General features: G+C 38.7%; 1 protein-coding gene across 1 annotated transcript in view; it reads right to left on the bottom strand.

Moving 5' to 3' along the window:
- The window catches only part of pcdh11 (protocadherin 11), a 120,656-nt gene that overhangs the window by 58,329 nt on the left and 42,791 nt on the right, over positions 1-19,536 (bottom strand). Inside the window, exon 4 of the mRNA XM_046406256.1 lies at positions 12,290-12,349. Within this exon, the coding sequence (XP_046262212.1) occupies positions 12,290-12,349 (60 nt within the window). The remainder of the gene's footprint in view (positions 1-12,289; positions 12,350-19,536) is intronic.

Genomic DNA, 19,536 nt, shown 5'->3' with positions numbered 1-19,536 from the left:
ACAGCTTATAGTCAAATGATTAGATGTAATCTCATTCTCTCCATTACCTATGGGCTTCAAATGCATTCACTCTCATTCTTTACACATCCACAAGCATAAGGATTTAAGAAACTTGTAAAACATTAAAAATCTAAAAAAGTGTGACCAATAAAATTCCAATGAGAACCCCAGAACAAGAAGTGGTAATACTTTATTAATGTTTCTAAGAATAATTGCTTTCTCCTGAAGTCTGGATTTATTGTTATTCCAGTTACATATAATGTAATTGTAATGGATCAAACTCATCAAAAAGATAAGTGCATTAGCGTGACATGGTGGTGCAGTGGTTAGCAGGCAAGAGGGTTCCAGGTTCGAATCCCAGTCTGGACCCTTCTGTGTGGAGTTTGCATGTTCTTCTTGTGCCTGCGTGGGTTTTCTTCGGGTTCTCCGGCTTCTTCCCACAGTCCCAAAATTGGCTACTCTACCTTGCCCCTAGGTGTGAGTGCTTGTCTGTCTTTGTGTGTCAGCCCTGTGATTGACTGGCGACCAGTCCAGGGTGAACCACGCCTTTTGCCCGTAGTCAGCTGGGATAGGCTCCAGCCCCCATGCGACCCTGACAGATAAGCGGGGTAGAAAACGGATGGATGGTGATAAGTGCATTATTTTTTGTGTATTTATGATGTTCAACCCTAACCCATTCTTTAAATGCCCAGGTAGATAAATAAATCAGCTTTTGCTATGTTATTCCTCTTTACAAACAGCAATCCTAACAGCTATTCTTACCGTAACTAAATAAGGGAGTGTTTTTCATACACAAAGCAGTTTATTCATGTTTGGTATAAGTGCAACACTTAAGCGTAATAGCCAGGTTAGACTTATTATCACTGTTGCAATTTTATCATGAGTAGCACTTTTTATATTTATCACACCTCACTAGTACCTTTTGTACATCTCAGTGATGTTGTTAAGTGAAAAAATGTGACTGTCTGTAGGTGTTTAAGATTGTAAATGAGGTCTTTTTTGGGCAGTATGTTGACTCTTTTAATCATTTGCGCTTTACTATGGGCAGCACAAGGAGACATGGTGCAGGCTTAAAAATGCATGACACCCAGGGAAGGCCATATGTTTATTTTTCTTACAGGAAAATGGGCAATAAAAACTAAAGAACAGACTGCAGAATATGCAAGTAAACATAATTGTTTAAATTAGGAGACTGCAAATAGAGAAAACAAACCATAAGTTTCTGCTTAATTACGGTAACATTCCATTCACCCAGAAAACAAGAACTACTTTGACCACTGCTTCTACTAATAAAATATTAACAGTCAATACAGTCAAAATTTAGGCATATTTATAACACCGTGTCTTCCACCATCTCAGGTGACACCAGTGCCAAGTTCATGAAGATTTGCTCAGGTAATCCATATGAATGTGAAAGCCAAGCAAGTGATTACTTTCTACAAAAAGTCTATATGTCTACATATTATTGGCAGTTGGTGGAAGTTGAGAATTTCTGGACACACAGTAAAAAGGCAGGAAGATTAAATACTGGGTCAGGACATAATTTTCCCTTCTGTGTTCCCTAATGGCAACTTGTACTATGTATAGCAGTTATTAAATATTTTTCTTCAAGTGACAACTTCTTCACACTGTGTAGTGTAAGTGTCAAGTCTTGAAAAGGAACACAGACAATCCTTGCATCACCAGTGGCACAGTCTTGGTAAAACATTGATAAAGCACAGAAACAAAGCTGACAGTCATATCCCCATTTGCTCCATGCATATCTTTCTCAAATATGTTAATGTCAGTTTTTCTGGCAGATAAAAGTGTGCCATTAAATTCAAAAGCCACCAAGTACAGAGCTGTCTCTTTTCCCCAGCCTGCCTCACCCAATTGGGGTCCATCACCATCACCAAAACAAACGTCTCCTCACTGCCAGAGTAATTTTTCCTCCTCCTCCACTGCTGAGCATCACTCATATTAATATCTTTGTAGAAAGCAAATGTGTGCTCCAGGAGGCCAGTCCCATGTGTTTTTTTCCCTGAAACCTCTTGCTGCTTCTCTGGCCACAGCCAAGTGCATTAACATATGTTCTCACAGTGCACAGTGCTACTCTGCATTGGTAAATGCCTTATTACAGCAAGACTGGCTCTGTGCTGTTCCGCTGAATATCCATAAGTAGTAAAACATGGCCATATCTGCCCACTCAGAACAGTAGGGATGTGTCTCACATGACGGGGGGGGGGGGGGGTCCTTAACATTTAGTCAGTGGCCCTCTTTGTCAAATTGATATTCCTCCCACTCACAGTGATGGCAGGAGGTAATAATAACAAATATAGGCAATATTGCTACTGCATTGTACACACTGAGTGTAATAAGGTCATCTGCTGGTTATGTTTTTTTTCCTCCCATATTTATGCCTTTTTAGCATGCAGAGTCAAATTCTCTCAGTTTGACTTACATCTCCAAAGACTACGCCGGTGTGAAATATTCAAAGGCAGAGGGTGAGAAAGATATCCTGCGCAATGCAGCATGTTCTTGCCTAGAGAGCTTACATGCTTGTAATCATTTCTAAACTGCAATTTCCTCTTATTATTCCAATTTTTTATCTGAAGTCACACAAACATTTCAGAGATCACGAAATCTGTGTCACGAAAAAATACATAAGAAATGTTTTTTTTGGTACAAAATTGGGAGATGAAACTCACTATTTGCTAAACAGTCTTTTGACAATGATACATGAGCTACTGTGTACTGAATAAAGCAAACTAAGAGGAGGGGAAACAAAGAGCCATGTTGAAATACCTCTCATAGTGTAGTTTCTGTTGGAACCAGCATTAACTTCTTCAGCAATTTGAGCTACAGTAGCTCTTCTACTGGGATGGACCACACACACCAGCCTTCCTTCCCCATGTGCATCAGTGAGTCTTGGTCTCCAATGACCCTGTCGTTGGTTCATCAGTTTTCCTTCTTTGGCCTACTTTTGGTAGGTCCTGACCACTGCAGACCAGGAGCATCCCACAAGAGCTGCAGATCTGGAGATGCTCTGATCCAGTTGTCTAGCCATCACAATTTTGGACCTTGTCAAAATCTCTGAAATTCTTACAGTTGCCCATTTTTTTCTGCTCCCAACACATCAACTTCAAGAATAAAATGTTCACTTACTGCCTAATACTGTATATTCCACCCACTGCCAGGTGCCATTGTAATAAGTTAATCAATGATATTCACTTCACCTGTCAGCGGTAACAGTGTTAAGGCTGATGCTTGCAGGTAATCCAAAGGATGTGTGGTGAGTGCTCGTTATGTTTCAAACCAAAATAACCTCTTTAATTGACAAAAAAGAGTTGACATCCAGGGAAACTCTTGACATATTAACATCTATTAGAAATGCAACTTGATTAGCACCTACAGTGAAAGCGGTGCTTGTATGGTGACTGCAAATTGTCAAAGTGGAGAACAGACGACACACCCACGAAGCTTTCTGCTATTGCAGCTTGTAGTTGATTATGCTGATTGCTGCTAAAATACAGCTTTCGGTAGAATAGTGTTTGCAGATATCAACCGGCCACTGAGGACGTTTCAGTTAGTATGCTTGCGGTCATTGTCTCCTTGGGAGCTTTTTTTCAAGATTTATTTTTCATTTCTAATTTGGGGAATCTTTGTTCTGTCTGCCAGAATTCTGCTATGTTGATCTGAAGACAGATTATAAAAGAATGTGTATCATCACCACAGAGAACTTATTCTTGCACAAAGAACTAAAGGCTGGCAATCATGTCATTCCACAGCACTGCACTGATTTATAGTGATAGGAAGGGGGGAAAAAAGAAAAGAAGTCAGGATACATCACTGAAACATGAAGGTATTGAATAATGCTTTGCTCATGAATAAAATCATAAAATAAGCTCTTTTATAACTTAGACCATAACCATGAATCTTGAGTGGGTTGTGATTAATACTTCATCTATAAATTAAAGGTTTTAGATTTTGAAGTTTTCATTTCCATGTTTGTTTATATATATATATACATATATATACATATATGTACATATATATATATATATATATATATGTATTTTCTATTTTGACAGAGCAGATCACCTAAGGACACAAGTTTTGTTTTCCTTAACTTTTGAGATCTGTCTCTTAGACAACCTCATTTGGGCTGCACCACTGTGCAAACTAATGAAGCCTCAAAGGCTTTGTTTAAGTCGTTAAACATGGAAATCTAAGTACACGGTTTTCTTCTAATGGCAAACAATTACATGACAGCAACCTGGCCAAGGAAATTAATGTCAGAGAAAAATAATTTTGTTGCATTGTTTGTGTTTCAGCCAGGGGAATTATAAACTTAATAAATAAATGAATAGTGATGTTGCTTTTTTTTTCTTTCTTTCATTCTTTTGTTTCATTATCACCAGTCATCTTATAATTTTCAAAACATGAATGAAGTCAAACATGCTTCTGTGGCATAATAATCAAGCATCCTAATTTTCTCACGTATTTGTGCACATAAACATATATAGATTTTTAAATTTGAAGTCTTTTTTACCTGAATGAAACAACACATTAATCTCAGTTAACATTTACTTGTCATTCATTGAGATCACAGATCAATATTATAATACATTTCATCTTCGACAATGCAACAACCCAATTTATTACATTACAGGATGCAATGCAATACAATGCAATTTTTGTATTGCTGATAACTTCCATTGTTTACCAACCTGCAAGTACAGCAACAACAGAATTTTGGAGTGAAAATTAAAAATTACAGTTGCTGATTTCATTAAGTTTCATTTGTTTAGGTCGAAGATCTGCTCACTGACTATGTACTGTAGGTTATTCTTTTCCTTATAATGTGCTTCTGACTTTCTTCATTTCAACAATAACTTCAGTCTGTTGGTGGTTCAAATTGCTATACTAAATTTACTACAAAACTAACCCCACACATGCAGTGTTTATGAGGTTAGCATTTGTTATTTTATTTCCCTTTCAACTTTCAAATAGTAATTCAGGATATTTGCTTATACATGTACTGAACACCTGCAGCATTTATTATTTTTCTTTTCTTTTAAATTATTTTTTTAAGGATATAATATGTTACATTTCTGCAGTAAAATTGAGGAAATCAGCGAACACGGCTAAACGCAGAGTGAAAAAAACATTTTGAAACATTAGTTGTTTTGCAAACATTTCTTCCAGGGTCACTTCAGATAGACTATTAATTTAAAATGGTGGTTGTTTAACAATGAAGACAACAGCTCCCATGACCCCACACTTGTTAAAAGAATCATCAAGCATTTTGATTGAGAAACTCCTAGCAACAAAAACTGCATAAGATGCATTTAGGTGTTTTCCGTTGCAATATTTTCAACTCCAATCTGTACACTGCTATTTTGGTATTCTTCCTTCTGGCTATAAGCTTACAACTCATCAAGGAAATGCCAAAGCTTTTCATCTCTTCTAATCGCCCATCATTCTGTTGATGGACATCACTGTTCACCTTCAATCAGTGGATCAAGACAGTTTTAAAGCCACACATCGCCCAATGTTAACTCTTTTTTTAAACTATTTTATACTTTGCAACTCATATGAAGTTACATCACCTGTCATTTTTAAGAATCATCGTAATTTAGCCATCATAGTTTAACTCGTCTTCATAGTTTAAGTGCAGTTAGGTGAAGAAAAGAAACGTTGTGCATAAAAAAAAACATGCAGTAGGGACCAGATGAATAAAATTCTGTGTAGATTAATGGCTAAGAAGAGTGGAATATGATTATGCTGTATTTATGCATGTTGCAGTTTTATAAATTATAATGATTGTGGAACACAGGATGCACACAGATGAGCCTCATTTCTACAACCATAAATGGATGTAGAAAAGCTTCATCACCTGTTTGCATATCAATACCATCCACCTCTCATTTGACCTGTCAGAGAGAAGAATGGCAACGAAGTGCATTTTCACTGATTGCATTTCACTGTCACCAGAGCAGCTGTTATTTTGCGCGATCATTACATACGGCTGTGGCCATTTATAGTGCTGTATCACTAATTCATCAGATATACCTGTAAAACATCATCGCCGTAATATCTCAGTCAGCAATTTGAAATGTCAGAGGGATAAGCAATGCTTCATTTATAGAGTTCATGCTGAAACAGATTTTACAAAGTGCTTTTAAATATAAAAATATAAAGCATATTTACACAGACGTGGGATCAAACGTGACAAAAAATAATGATGAAATTCATCACTCATAACTAATTTCCAAGTTTACATTTCTCACTTCAAATTTCATATCATGTGCAGTTAGTCAGCCAAAACCAGGTGTATATCTGGTGTGAAATATGAATGAGGCATGCATCTTCTCACTACATATTCATGTGTCCCTAATCTGGGAGACTGGTGAAATAGTCTTTTTGATGTTTATCACAAATCAGGGACAATTAATAGATGGATCACACAGTTTGTACCGCATATTTGCACCAGAGAAGCAACACTTAAACAAAAATAATGTAGAACAGGCTTTCCCACACTGGTCTGAAAAGCAACAGAATTGTGGGTAGCTGACAGGGCATCAGTCCATATGACAAATGGGACCAAACGTCTGTTAAATCCATCACAAAAACGACAAAAAAGTAACTCAACAACCCATTACAAGCTGCATTACATGTACAAGTATGCATGTGTGAATTTAATCACTAAGATGAAAGACGTGCTTCACTCAATTAACCGTGCACTACTATAGTACATACCACATATCATTTTTTCTCTTCACTTAGATGAAATTGCTTGGAATTTTTTATGGTAAAAACTCCAAGAATATGAACTGAGTTCAAGTTCAATATTCCTCCCACTATTCAACACTACATCAACACAGGCAAATTGCTTTTCTCCCAAGCCTGCTTAATGAATGAACCAATCATGCATTAATAGCACAATCTATGGAGGAGTGCTCCATGTTTGAAAACTTTCTCCAGAGTTTGTGAATGCAGAATTAGTGTAAGAAAAGAAATGAGCAGCAGGGAAGAGGAATAACTGATGGCATTTCTTGTAGTTAATGGTATGCATTCCAACACACACAACTATCCTGCTGCAAATTAAAGACTTTGAATTAGTCTTACTGTTCTTTTCTGAACAGAGAAAAATTTTATTTCACATGAATGGCAATAATGAAATAATGAAGAGGAGAGCTTTATTTTTACACAGAAACATCTCAAAGAAGATATATTCTCTTCATTTATGTTACATCTGTCACTCTGCTATAATCACCTCAACAATTTTAATTCAGTATCTCCCGTTCCTTGTTATGGTAGTCTGTTTATCCAGATCTCTGCAGTGGCACTAACCTGTGGTCATATACTGTACTATTACCATACTGTCACCTCTTCCTTGGGTTTTCATGTCACTCTGGATCTTGTTTATTGTGTATAGTTTTACTTTTAGTCTTCTGTTTCACTGTACCACTGTACTGTCTAATTCAGTTCAATTCAGTTTATTTATATAGCGCCAATTCACAATAAAAGTTATCTCATGACACTTTCCAATTAGAGCAGGTCTAGACCAAACTCTTGAATTCTAAATCTAATCACTGCATATCTCATCCAGAGTTGAGATATTTACATGTATCAGGGCATTGACAAAAAATATATATGATAATGGTGTGCATGTGCACTCATATGATTAAAATCTGAATTTCTGCTTCAGTGGATTGACTCATTGTATATTTTGTTACAGCAGTTCAAATATGACAATACTGTGTTCCAAAATTAGTGGTACACCTCCTGCAGTCCAGTGGAGCACCTCAAGCAGGATCTGCAAAAGTCACATTTAACCTGCCCTAAAAAAAAAAGTCCAAATCATGGAAATTGGGACTTGGCATTATCCACCAGTCAGGCTAAGATTCTTACATATTAACAATCTAGGGGACCAGGCAGCTGGACTGAAGTCCTGGAGCACACAATGACTTGTCATTAATAGGTTGGGGAGGGTTGGGAGAGCCCACCCTGAGCAGAGATTTCCGTGTGGATATGGCCTATGGCACAGGGGTACCTGCCCTCAACCATCTGTGCTGATTTGACAAATGATTCTATATCAAAGGCCCGTGCACTGATCTGGGTGGTAATTGATTGGAATTGAGGCCTTCAAATCCCTGACTGGTTTAGCTGGATGTAGGGGGAAGATATGCTGTGGCAAGTAAGAAGAAATCACAGCCAGCAGGGGAGAGAGCGAGTACAGTACAGGAGGTCTGGGAAATACACCACTGAGCTCTGCCTCATTTGCACTTTGAAAGAATTCATAGTGAAAATTTGTGAGATATGCAATTTCTACACACAATATCCATGCCATGTTTTTTTGTTTTTTGTTGTTGTTGTTGTTGTTTGTTTTTTTGTCAGAACCACCTATGTCACCTGTGTTTCTTTTTCTTTTTTTAATGCAACTGTCAGGATATCCAATTTGTTGGTGTGTCTGTGAAGATTGGATTTCACCATTCAAAAAGAGGATGGAATATTATTGATTTGTTCCACATGGAGGTGTGGTCTGATGCAGATACATGAGCATGGCAAGTGGGGAGGGAGTCATTGATTATATCTTCCTTCATCAATTTCCACTGAATTTTTGATGCCATTAGCCCTTGTTGTGGAAATCGTGTGGCAAGAGAAATAACATCAAACACAAGGCTAGTCACTGTCAGTAATTCCCCTGAGGATAACCTCAACCTCATAAACCAGCATAGAAAAGGCACTGCATAAGAGGGCACACAGATATGAGCAAACGATATGCTGAATAAATATTATATCCATGGAAAGTAATCTTTTACCTATCTTTACGTTTCTCATTTTTAGGCATAAATGTAAAAGCTTGAAGATATCTTTCAAAATTACTTTTGAAGCAGGAAAACATTGTCTATGATCACATCGAATATAGCTTGAGGTTTTTAAAATTTTGAAATTACTGCAAATTAAATTCACTACAAATGTGAATGCAATCATATTCATTTACACTGTATTCTATGTGCAGCCTTATAAAGCTACAAAATATTAAGGCTTGCATGTTAGCCATGCTGTGACCAGCCCTTCAAGGTACCTGAACAGTAATGTATACAGTATGACATACTGGATGTTCTGCAGATAAACCAGGAGACCTGAGAAACCTGTTAATGCAACTGTGGCAGTGATGCTACGTACATACAGACCTACTGCCTTTATTACACGGTAGGCTGGCTGCACCGCATACCTTTTGCCATTTGACACAGACATGTGGTGCTTGCTAGTGACAGATGCTGCATAGTTCTGGTCCCAGAGGTCACAAGTGACCTTTTGGATTGTCTTTTTTTCAGTCACAAAGAATTATTTGTTTGACGATGGCCACCAATGCAACCCCAGGCACCCGGATGGGGCCGTGGGTTGTTGCTGCTTGTCTTCTAAGATCAGATTTACCTCAAATGAATTGCATCTGTGTGTACGTGAGAGAGTTTGAGGGAGTGAATGTGTGTGTCTCTGCACTTGCATGTGCAAGGACGTGGATGTGGATGTAAATGTTCAGGAAGATGCCTCACCAACCACCCATAGTCTGCTTGATGCCTTTAACTAAGCTTAATTGCTGCATGACTAGCCTCTTGTTTGGATGCCAGAGGGATTTTCTTTTATTATACAGAATGAATCATCATTAAGATGTGCCTATTCAGTGGCCTTTTTCTTGGCTTAAAAAGGCTGCTGCACACATGATCTCCTCAGCATTTTATCTGTGGGAATCAACGTGTTTACATCTGCATCCCGGTTGAACGCCACTGGATGATGTGTCTCAAGAAGCAGTTTGTCTGTCTGGCATATTGGTTACTCAAGTCGTCAGTTGTTAGGTGTCATTTCACAGTAGAAGTTCTCATTCCGTGTGTAAAATAAAACTGCGAAATGGCATCCCGGAGTCACTTCGGTTTACCTTAGCAATTTCAAAGCTGGCAGAAACAGGGTGCAGCACAGGCCCCATACTGTCAGAGGTCCTTGATCCCCACCCCCATCCTTGCCCTCTCCATCTGTCACCCAACCAGACTGTACTCTTCACACAGACACATAACATGTACTTAAGCATGCATTCACCTCCATTCTTACACACATAAAAACAGGCAAATACACAAATTCATACTGGCCAAAACACTACTGTCCAACAGAAAAAAATTATTCACTAAGAGTTTGTCAAACACAAAAATAAACATGCACTTAACAGTGATATTTCATAAGTTTCTGTTTACCAACTGTGTTACAAATGTTTATTCACAGAAACATGTACGTATGCTCCCGTCCCTGCTCGCATTTCATTCCTATCCTGTTGTGCTATAATGAGAAACTGTTATTCACACCGTAGATTCAGAAGAAAACCTTGTGAAAAACTGACACAATTTTCTACTGCCTGAAGCCTCGTGTCAGAAATATGATCTTACCCTCACCTCTTACCCTGACTGCCGTACTGTAATGATGCTCTGAGGTGAGCCCACTCATCAATTATTCACAGAATGCAAGATTTTCACTCTTTATCTTCTCGCCTGCTAGAGGAGACTGCTTAAGAAAAATAGAGGAGGAAATAAAGGAAAAGAGAGAGAAAAAACCTGCTAGCTGCTTACAAATGAATAAGAGAACTTGCGGTGGACAGACAATGCTCTCGATGTGGGTTATAATTGTAGTTTAACAATGTGTGGACCTCTGGGATTTTCAGTATGCAATATATGGCCTTCATACTAGGATCGCTATGGAAACCAAAGGCCCTGAACGACCTGCAGTGCCCACCCACTCGGACAGCCGTTAATCATCTTCGCTCAGATCCTGGCACTGCAGAATTTGGCCAATGTGTCAAGAAGCAATTATATATACTTAGTGCTTGGGCACCCAATCTCCTCCCTCCCCTCTCTTTCCTCGCTCTCTACTCTCACACTCTTAATATAATCACAGAGCAGTGAGTTTAAAAGCCCTCTGTTCATTTCACTATCTATCTGGGGGATGCATACAATGCAGATGAAGAGAAGTGTAAAAAGACAGAGGATATTCTATTCTGAGAGCTATTATAATCTGAATACTCTTTTCGTATAAATCATATCTAGCCATTTACTCATTTTCCCAGCCTCCTGAGCTGACTGACATACTAAATTAGCCCAGCTGGCCCATTGCATTCGCCGCACATATTGGGTTGGTGCGGATCATGGAGACTAATGTGAGCTGACTAGAGGGAGATTATGTTCCGCTGCTAACAGCTAAAACGTGAATAACACTATCTGCAAACCTACGATGTTTCCCCATTACATCAGCTCTGATCAGCTGTAGAAAAATGGAAAGAGAGCAAGACGGAGGAAGACTGAATGAGACGGAAATGACACAGACATTCTCTACAGAAAGAGGGGTGATCCTGTCTTAAAACTTCTGCAACATCCCATCCAATATTAGACTGTGCTGACTGAAATCAAGAGCAGCCTAAATGTGAACAGTTCGGGTTTTGTGTGAACAACACGCAGTCAGGTCAAACTCTTAAACAAAAGTTGATGAACTATCATATTTTATTATTATTTACTATCCTACCACCTTCAGTGCCACCAAAGTCATTTTAGACAGCTATCTGTGCATTAGTGATGTAGAGCCATGTTAGGCTTAGAACTGTTGATGACAGGCTGTCAGACAGCTTCCCTCCATTGGGCTCCTTTTACCAAGGTCCACTCTCGCAATACACCACTCTCCACCATACTGACTATTCATCCAGAAAAGGACACAGGCATTTTTGACACGTTTGGTGCTAAGTGAACTGAAATTGTGTGAATTTCACTACATAGCACATTATCACATTTTCAAGAGGCATGCAGAGGGAGCAGGAAGTGAAGGGGAAAGTTACTTCACGTCAGTGCGTGGGGACGACTTGAGACAGTCTGAGTGAAGAGATGACTTTGACTGTGCATGTACAGGACTAATTAGCATTGAATAAATCTGCCCTTCTCGCCTCATGTCAAGTAAATGTTGAATGGGAACGCAATGCAGACAGAAAGGAATAGCAGGACCACAAAAGATATGCTTTAAAGACATGTTTTCTTTTCCAGATTGCTGATAAATTAATTTGAACTTCCTTTGGCAAAGAGTCTTGTGAAAGTTGAATGGAACATCAGATATGTGAAGCGAAAAGGGTCTTGACATGATCTAGACCTAATTTACAAATCAGAAACAGAACAGACCCACAAATTAAACCAAATTAAAACATTAAATGCTTAAAACGTCCGCAATTTTTTTCACATAATGGTGTTTTTCCTTTGCCTGGAAAGATGGAGCTTACCTTATGAGGACAAATGAGGGGCGGCGAGTTGAAAGACTTCTCTGGTGTCTGGCTCAGGTTCTACAAGAGAAACACATTATCAGGGATGTTTTCAGTGGAGGGCATCTCCCAGCAAATCTTCAGTGACAGAAGGTGCAGCTTATTTCCTAGTCCTTTCCATTTGCATTTTTGCAATATATTTTAGAGGGGTTAAGCAACTCAATCAACAAGCACGCATTTGCTGTCCACTAATCCAAGACCACAGCTTTTGTTGACAGTCATATTTTAAATCTTGACAATATCATCTTATCGTACATTGTGTATGTCGGTACAGTGATGCTTGTTTTTCTGTAGTTTTCCCTTCCTTCTGTCCCTCCACAAAGATTATAAATCCTTCTTTGTCAGAAGATTTCAGTGAACATATGTTGAGACTTTTTCATGCACGCCTGAATGCATTTTTTGAGGTTAAATGATTATCACGTTGTTAATACACCAATACATCACTCAGATACAAGAAAACACCATTAAAAAGCAGACACAAGGTAAGTCAACAAGCCAACAACAGATGGTCCTGCTGCTTGTGATTATGCAGAGATCCAAAGTATTTGCATACTCACAATGCCGTCACAAAAAAAAAAACAAAACAAAACAATAAAAAAACAAAACAAGAAGCCATCTTGAGCTGACCTCAGTGAGAAATGAAAAGAGCAATGGGTGAGGCAAACCCAGCAGGGAAGCGGATGGGCACTGCAAACTTCTTTGGGAATCTACGAATGGCCTGCCTCCCGGGAAGCTCCTGTTGATTTCCACACAGGTGCTTTCAGTTATGCCCTCATATCCAATTATGTGCCTGTGGTATGTCTGATGCTCCCTGACACTATTAATGGCTGCCTTATGGTATCACCAGGACAGATGAGACACTCAACTCTCCAGACTCTTAACATCTATATTTCATTGCAGTGTGGAAGGAAAACACCTCACTGGCCAGGCAAAAGAGAGAGAAAAACAGGCAAGCTTTCACTGCATAAACGCCACATCATGAAATATAAATGAATAAATGGGCCTTACTGGGACGATGGAATTAGTAGACAAAATATTCCCTCCAGATTGAGTAGGATATATAACCATGATATCTTAATTGATATGACAAATAAACATGAGTAATTTCCACTGGAGATAAAAGCAGGAAATTCAATTTGTTTTCTGTGTATGTTGCAACAGTGTAGATGGTACGATATCTGGTGGGGAAATGAAAGTGACCTAGATTTGAAGAAATGCCTTTGTGTTTTGTTTTATGAACACAGAGGACAGTCCAGTACCAACAGTGATGGTTAATCCAGTGCAAAGACACTGAAAATGAAAAGCTTAAAAAGCCTCACCCCATACATTAAATGTGCCAGCTGAAGTTAACTTGCTAACTCCCAGTGACTCCATAATATTTTGAGTTGCTAATAAAAAATCAAAAGGTCAAGATCCTCTGTGTAATCAGTGTACAAAATCAAAAGCCAAGTATGCTAAATTCACTGAGCAGAAAATGTTGTTTTCTTAAGAGATTTATTAAAGTCTGTTTAAAATTTCAAAAGAGGGGTGTGTATTCCATCTTAGACAACCACTTTGATTTGAAAGTACAAATGATGTGGAAGAAGCAATATTTGCAAATGCAAATATAATGGGTGGCTAAAAACCGCTGCTTGGATTCAGTAATTTAGTTCATATAAATAAAAGGGCCTGTTCAAGCTTGATACCAGCCATAGATAATCTAAATCCTTCTCTTTTTCTTTGACACACACAAACACACAGCAAGATATCCTCAGGCTATAATTACTGTTTTTTTTCTCCAGATTTTTTTCTCCCATTACAATCTCATTCAACTCTTTGAATAGAACAAAACATCACTTTTCATTCATGCCATGTTCCTTTGTCACACTCCAGTGTAATGTGCATACGTAAAATGTAATTATTTGTCATTAATTTTTCACCGATGCAGAAAACCTTTGTGACCAGTAACTCATACTCCATGTTTTCAGGAACAACGAAATAATGATAATGTGATCAGATAAGAAATCAAATAGAAAAATGCGGAAGGCGAAAAACAACTTCAACTCACCTTTGGACTGGAACATTTTGCATCTGATAAGGAAACACTATTGACAAGGTTTGCAACAGAGGGCCTTGGGTTACACCACATATTGATGTTTTTGTCTTTTTAGAGCGGTTGGGGTGGTTATTGTAATTTGATGAGGCCCAGAGAGCACAATGCTATGATTTATAACAAAATTTCTTTTCTGAGAAATGGAAAGATAACTGAAACATGACTATTTCTTTGTCTGATTTCTTGGAGACATGATGTTTTAGCAAAGATCCTTTTTGCTTTTACTTTAGGTTTGTTATCCTTCAGCATAATTTTTGCTCTCACTTGAGAGCACCGTCGTAAGCCATAAATTTCCCAAGTCTTTTTTATGCAATAATTCATATTTAGACGAGCCTTCAGTAAAATGTTGAACTAACCAAGAAACATTTTAAGCCATCTTGCTTAAAAGGAATATTAGCCCAAACCTTGCGTAATGTGCTCCCTATTTCTATATGCCAGATGTAGTATATAGTAGTCTGGTCACATTCAACAAGCCAACTTCCCCAAGCCCCATGAAAAAAACAAGAGCACTATTCAGCGCTGAGTGGACAGGGACTTGTGGCACATTTGTGTTTCCAGCCTCATCAGCTCTGCCTCCTTTCTCCACACACAAGGAGGCTTTATATTGTCACATTCACTGGCGCCCCTGAAAACGCCATGCTACATTTAGTAAAATGCATTTCCAGCAGCTAGTTACTGCTTTTCTAGCTCATTTGCCACCCCAACATTGTTTCCCCCTCCCCCCAATATAGTTCTCTCACTAGGATTATAGGAGCAATGTAGTTCAAGGATTATCAAATGCCTTTGATCATGTGACTGCCATGTTTTTGATCTGCAGCACATAGCACCAAATATATTCTCTTTTTCTTGCCTTCTGTCTCTATCGCTCTCCATGGATTTCCCTTTGCTTGATGGTTCTCTGCAGTGTGAGAGGACCTCTTGACAGGCAGTGAAAGTAGAGAGTGTAACAAGTGTAAAATACAAGTGCTATGCAAGACACAGCTGCCTTGTGTAGAAGATAATTTAACAGTTTTATGACACACATATTTATTTTAGCCCAGAATTGCTTTCATAGACTACTCTATATTTTTTCTCAGTACACACTGAAATACTCATACATTTAACGTTTTCCTCTGTTTGAGGCAGTGGCACAGCTGTTTTGAGTAGAAAGAAAGAGACCATAGATTATTGCCTTTGAAAACAGGAAGTAAGGTTTCAGATGCCTCAACCCCTCAGCGCACCCCAACTGCACCCTGCTGCTGTTGATTAGCAATTTTTGAGCCTTGGGCTATTTTTCAGTGTTTCAGTTCCTGCATTATTATTATTTAGTGGCTGACTTGGACATGCAATCAAAGCGACACGCAATATGTGCAACACTTGTATCGCAAAGCAATGCCTCTTCCATGATGCCCAAACTAAAACCCTGTAACAGTGAGCCAGGGGATCCGTGGCTCAAATTTAGTCAACAAACCTCAAAAAATCTTCTTTATCCTCGTTGTACGATCACCCCCTATTAATGTCATTGCCAAGAAAAAAACGGGACGTATCACAATAATTATTTTGAACTAGCTTCAAGCAACACACCATTTCAATATGAATGGCATTCAAAACCTGAATCATTATAAGGCGTGGTTTCAGGCAAAAAAAAGCCCATCAAAAAATGATTGAATATCATTTTAATGGGAAAAAACCTTCAAGGCTTTCATACTGTCTACCTGCCATGTTATTAGATAGACTGTGTCAGTCAAGCCGAGAAACACAGAAACAACATAGAGACAGGCTGACAAGACATAAGCATACTGCCTTCCATCTTCCTCCCAGCTTGGCATGTTTATCTACTCTTCCATGTGAGCTTAGTGCAGTGCTGTGCATATGCATACAGAATGATGAAGGTTCAGAAACTAGTGCCTGGAGGAAGCTGCACATATAGCACAAGCTCTTTGAAATTGTGCCAGGGTGGGCCTCATTTGCAAAGCAATTTGACAACAAAAGTAAAATACTCTACAACTTCAAACCAAATTCCAGCGATGCCAACTGGTATGGTACTGCAGTTTGCTCAGAGAGGGAAATGAAGAGGGTTACATCCGGTGTCTTGTGTGTGTGTGCTTCTGACATGGCTTATTTGCAGACCTAGCATTGCACCAGTGCAATGTCATGATTGCTTTGGCAAGGAAAGAGCACCTAATTTACATGAGAGGGAGTCCTAGAGGCACAAAGGAGCTTGCCTTTGACCAATGTGCCAACATCCCTGCAGTAAAACAATGTAATTACAACCTACAAAGCTGTTGTGTTTACAAAAAAGTCACTCTTAATACAGCAGAACCACATACTAGTAAATCAGTCAGTCTTCCAAATGGGCATAACCAAAAAATGTGGTAATACTGCAATATTCTGTACAATGGTTGAATTTGATTGATATCTTATACTCTCAAATCAAACGTAAACTGCATTTGGGGTGTGATTCTAATATGTCTCATGCTTGAATACATTTAAAATTAAATGTTTAGTACATTTTATTCTTGTCAGACAGACTTGAATCCAATACACTGCCAACATTAAGCAGCCAGTCATCATCCCCTTAGTCGCCTGTACTTCGCTGGGGATTTAGTGTGTCCTTTTCTCTTTTCTGTCACTGTGATTTTGTCAGTCTCTGGTACCATGGATTGTTTCTACAAGTGCAATATTGCTGTGGATTAACTAGAACAGGATTTCGTAGTGTGTGGGTTTATAATAATCTAAAATATAAGGAAGCTTAATATCGTTTTTATTGCCTAGGCAACTGACCTTATATTTGGAGAAATATGTTTTCAGAAACATGATGTCAACAGAAAAGGCACAAAGGAAAAAAAATTCAAAGGCTAACGATGTTAAATCGATGCCTATGATGTACTGGAAAACATAGGGTCACTCAGTAGCTTATTTTTCTTTTGGTTTGATGTTATCTACAGCACATGGTGATTTTTTTTATTTTATTTTTTAAATTAATGAATTTTTTTTGCATATATCATCATCCAAAAAAATGCTAAATGTCTACACTTTGTATGCACTCTTATCAAGGTGGAAGATCTACTTGAATACTAAACAAAAACAACATTTATTAAACACTGTGCTTCTTTTCCATTATGTTACATTTGACAGTTTCTGACAAACTGTAAGCAGACGTCATTATTGTAATCACAGATAATGACGGGTAAAAATCATTTGGACATAATCAGTTTGTTCAAATAGTTAATAAAGTAATACATTCTGAAGCAATATTCATCAGGGAGAGTCATATTAGTAGTATGGGTAAACAATGTGGAATTTTTGCTGATGCTGAATATAAGGACGGAGGTCTCCTTGGACTAAGTTGTGTATGATTGTAATAGTGTTCAGAAATGTGCGATTATTACAACACTGTGCGAACATGAGCTAACAGGGAAAACACTACTAAATCATTGTTGCTCAGATAGTTTGGAGAGGAGGGGCAGTGAGGCCAGGAGTCAGGAGACTATGCGCCGAAAAGCTCTCTAATCCAGTAATATTTTGGGTGACTTTCTGAGATAAATACTTTGGCATTGTCTTGATGAGAGAGCCTCGCCTTATTTAAGTGTCTTTGGGATCCGGATCAATCCACATGGCGGGAGTCCGTCTTGTACACTCGACCATATAATGTGGCATGCTTGTCACAACCCGGAATGCATTTCTCTCTTCAAAGTATATTTCTTGGCCTGCTCTCGTCATTCACTCCCTCTAACCAATTTGTCATTCTAAGCTTAGCCTCGCTGCTGCCAGCGCCTAGATGATAGCAGTGGGCCTCTCTGATCCAGGCAGTGGCAAGGGAGCAGGCCAAGTGTTACGCGAGCCACTCTGGGACACCGAGCAGGCGCTTCTGCCGGCTGATGCACGCCTCCACGGCCGAGAGGAACTGGATTTGCAGATGCTTTCAATTCGACACAGAATGGAGCTCATCTACTTTGTGGGGACATTTGCTTTGTGTGTGTGCACTGCATTTGTGCTTATTTGTGTACTTTGTACGCAAGTGTGCATGACCATGCATGTGTGTGTGTCAGAAAGATTAGAGACGTCTGTGCATGTGTGTGCATGCTTTCATATGCGAGTGTTTGTGCGTGACTGAATATATGTGTGTGCGTGTGTCAGCTTGTGTGATTTTATATAAAGACACAATTATCCTGAAATGAGGCAGAGCTTTTTTTTTCCCTTTTTTTGGTTTGCAATTACAGTGTCCTCTAAGTTTTGATGACCTATTACTCCTCTGCTGATCTACTTTAAAAGTCACCATTTTCCTTCATTGGCAGACACTCCTCTCAAGAGCAAGAGGCAACACAACACATTCATCGTCGCTTCATTATTCCTGTTTTAAACAACCATTAACGCGTTCATTCAAATGCTTGGATGCTGCTTTGCTGTTGAGCTTATCAGCAACAGTCAACCAATTTACTCCTGCAGTTCTCTCTCCAGTCGGATGAGCAGAGCATTAGTGTATTCACAATTACATTAGCTGCCTATTGTTATTGACTGCTTTTCACAATGAGTTAAAACTTTATTTTGATGAATGAAAATTAATACTATCTTATCAAGTTAATTTAACCTGGTGCATTCTATCAATTAACACATCTAATCCAAGGGTTGGGAATGGTGAATATCTCAGTAGCTTTACCTTAGGTGATACAAATGATTGCAACTAATGAATAAAAGAAAGTAACACTATTTGGAAGTAAGTCAGGCAAATGTACGCTAAACATCTTCTGTTTTTCCAAAAATTGAGAAGCTGCTCCGTTTTGATGAGCAATCTCCTCTCTTCCCAGCAGAAGTGTTCGACATTGGCCTTTCAGACACCCATGTTTGTATGTTGCTGTTTTGTGCAACTTTATTTAAGATTAAACAATGCATGGCTAATGCAATTGCACGGGAGAAGATGTATTTATATTTAGTGCATAGACTGTCACCCCTCTTTTCTGCATCTAACAATCAACTCTCTGTAAAAAGACCCCTTCATTTATCTGCATGACAGTCGAGACTTCAAGTAGATTGTTGAATGGCTAGCTGGAGATACTCCTCTCACTAAGCAACACCAGCCTTTTATCTGTCTGAGCTTGATTCAGGATTTGATTGGGAATGAATCTGGACAGTTCCA

The sequence above is a fragment of the Scatophagus argus genome, chromosome 12 (genome assembly GCF_020382885.2).
Source record: "Scatophagus argus isolate fScaArg1 chromosome 12, fScaArg1.pri, whole genome shotgun sequence".
NCBI classification, from domain to species: domain Eukaryota; kingdom Metazoa; phylum Chordata; class Actinopteri; family Scatophagidae; genus Scatophagus; species Scatophagus argus.
This window is presented reverse-complemented; position numbering and strand designations above follow the sequence as displayed.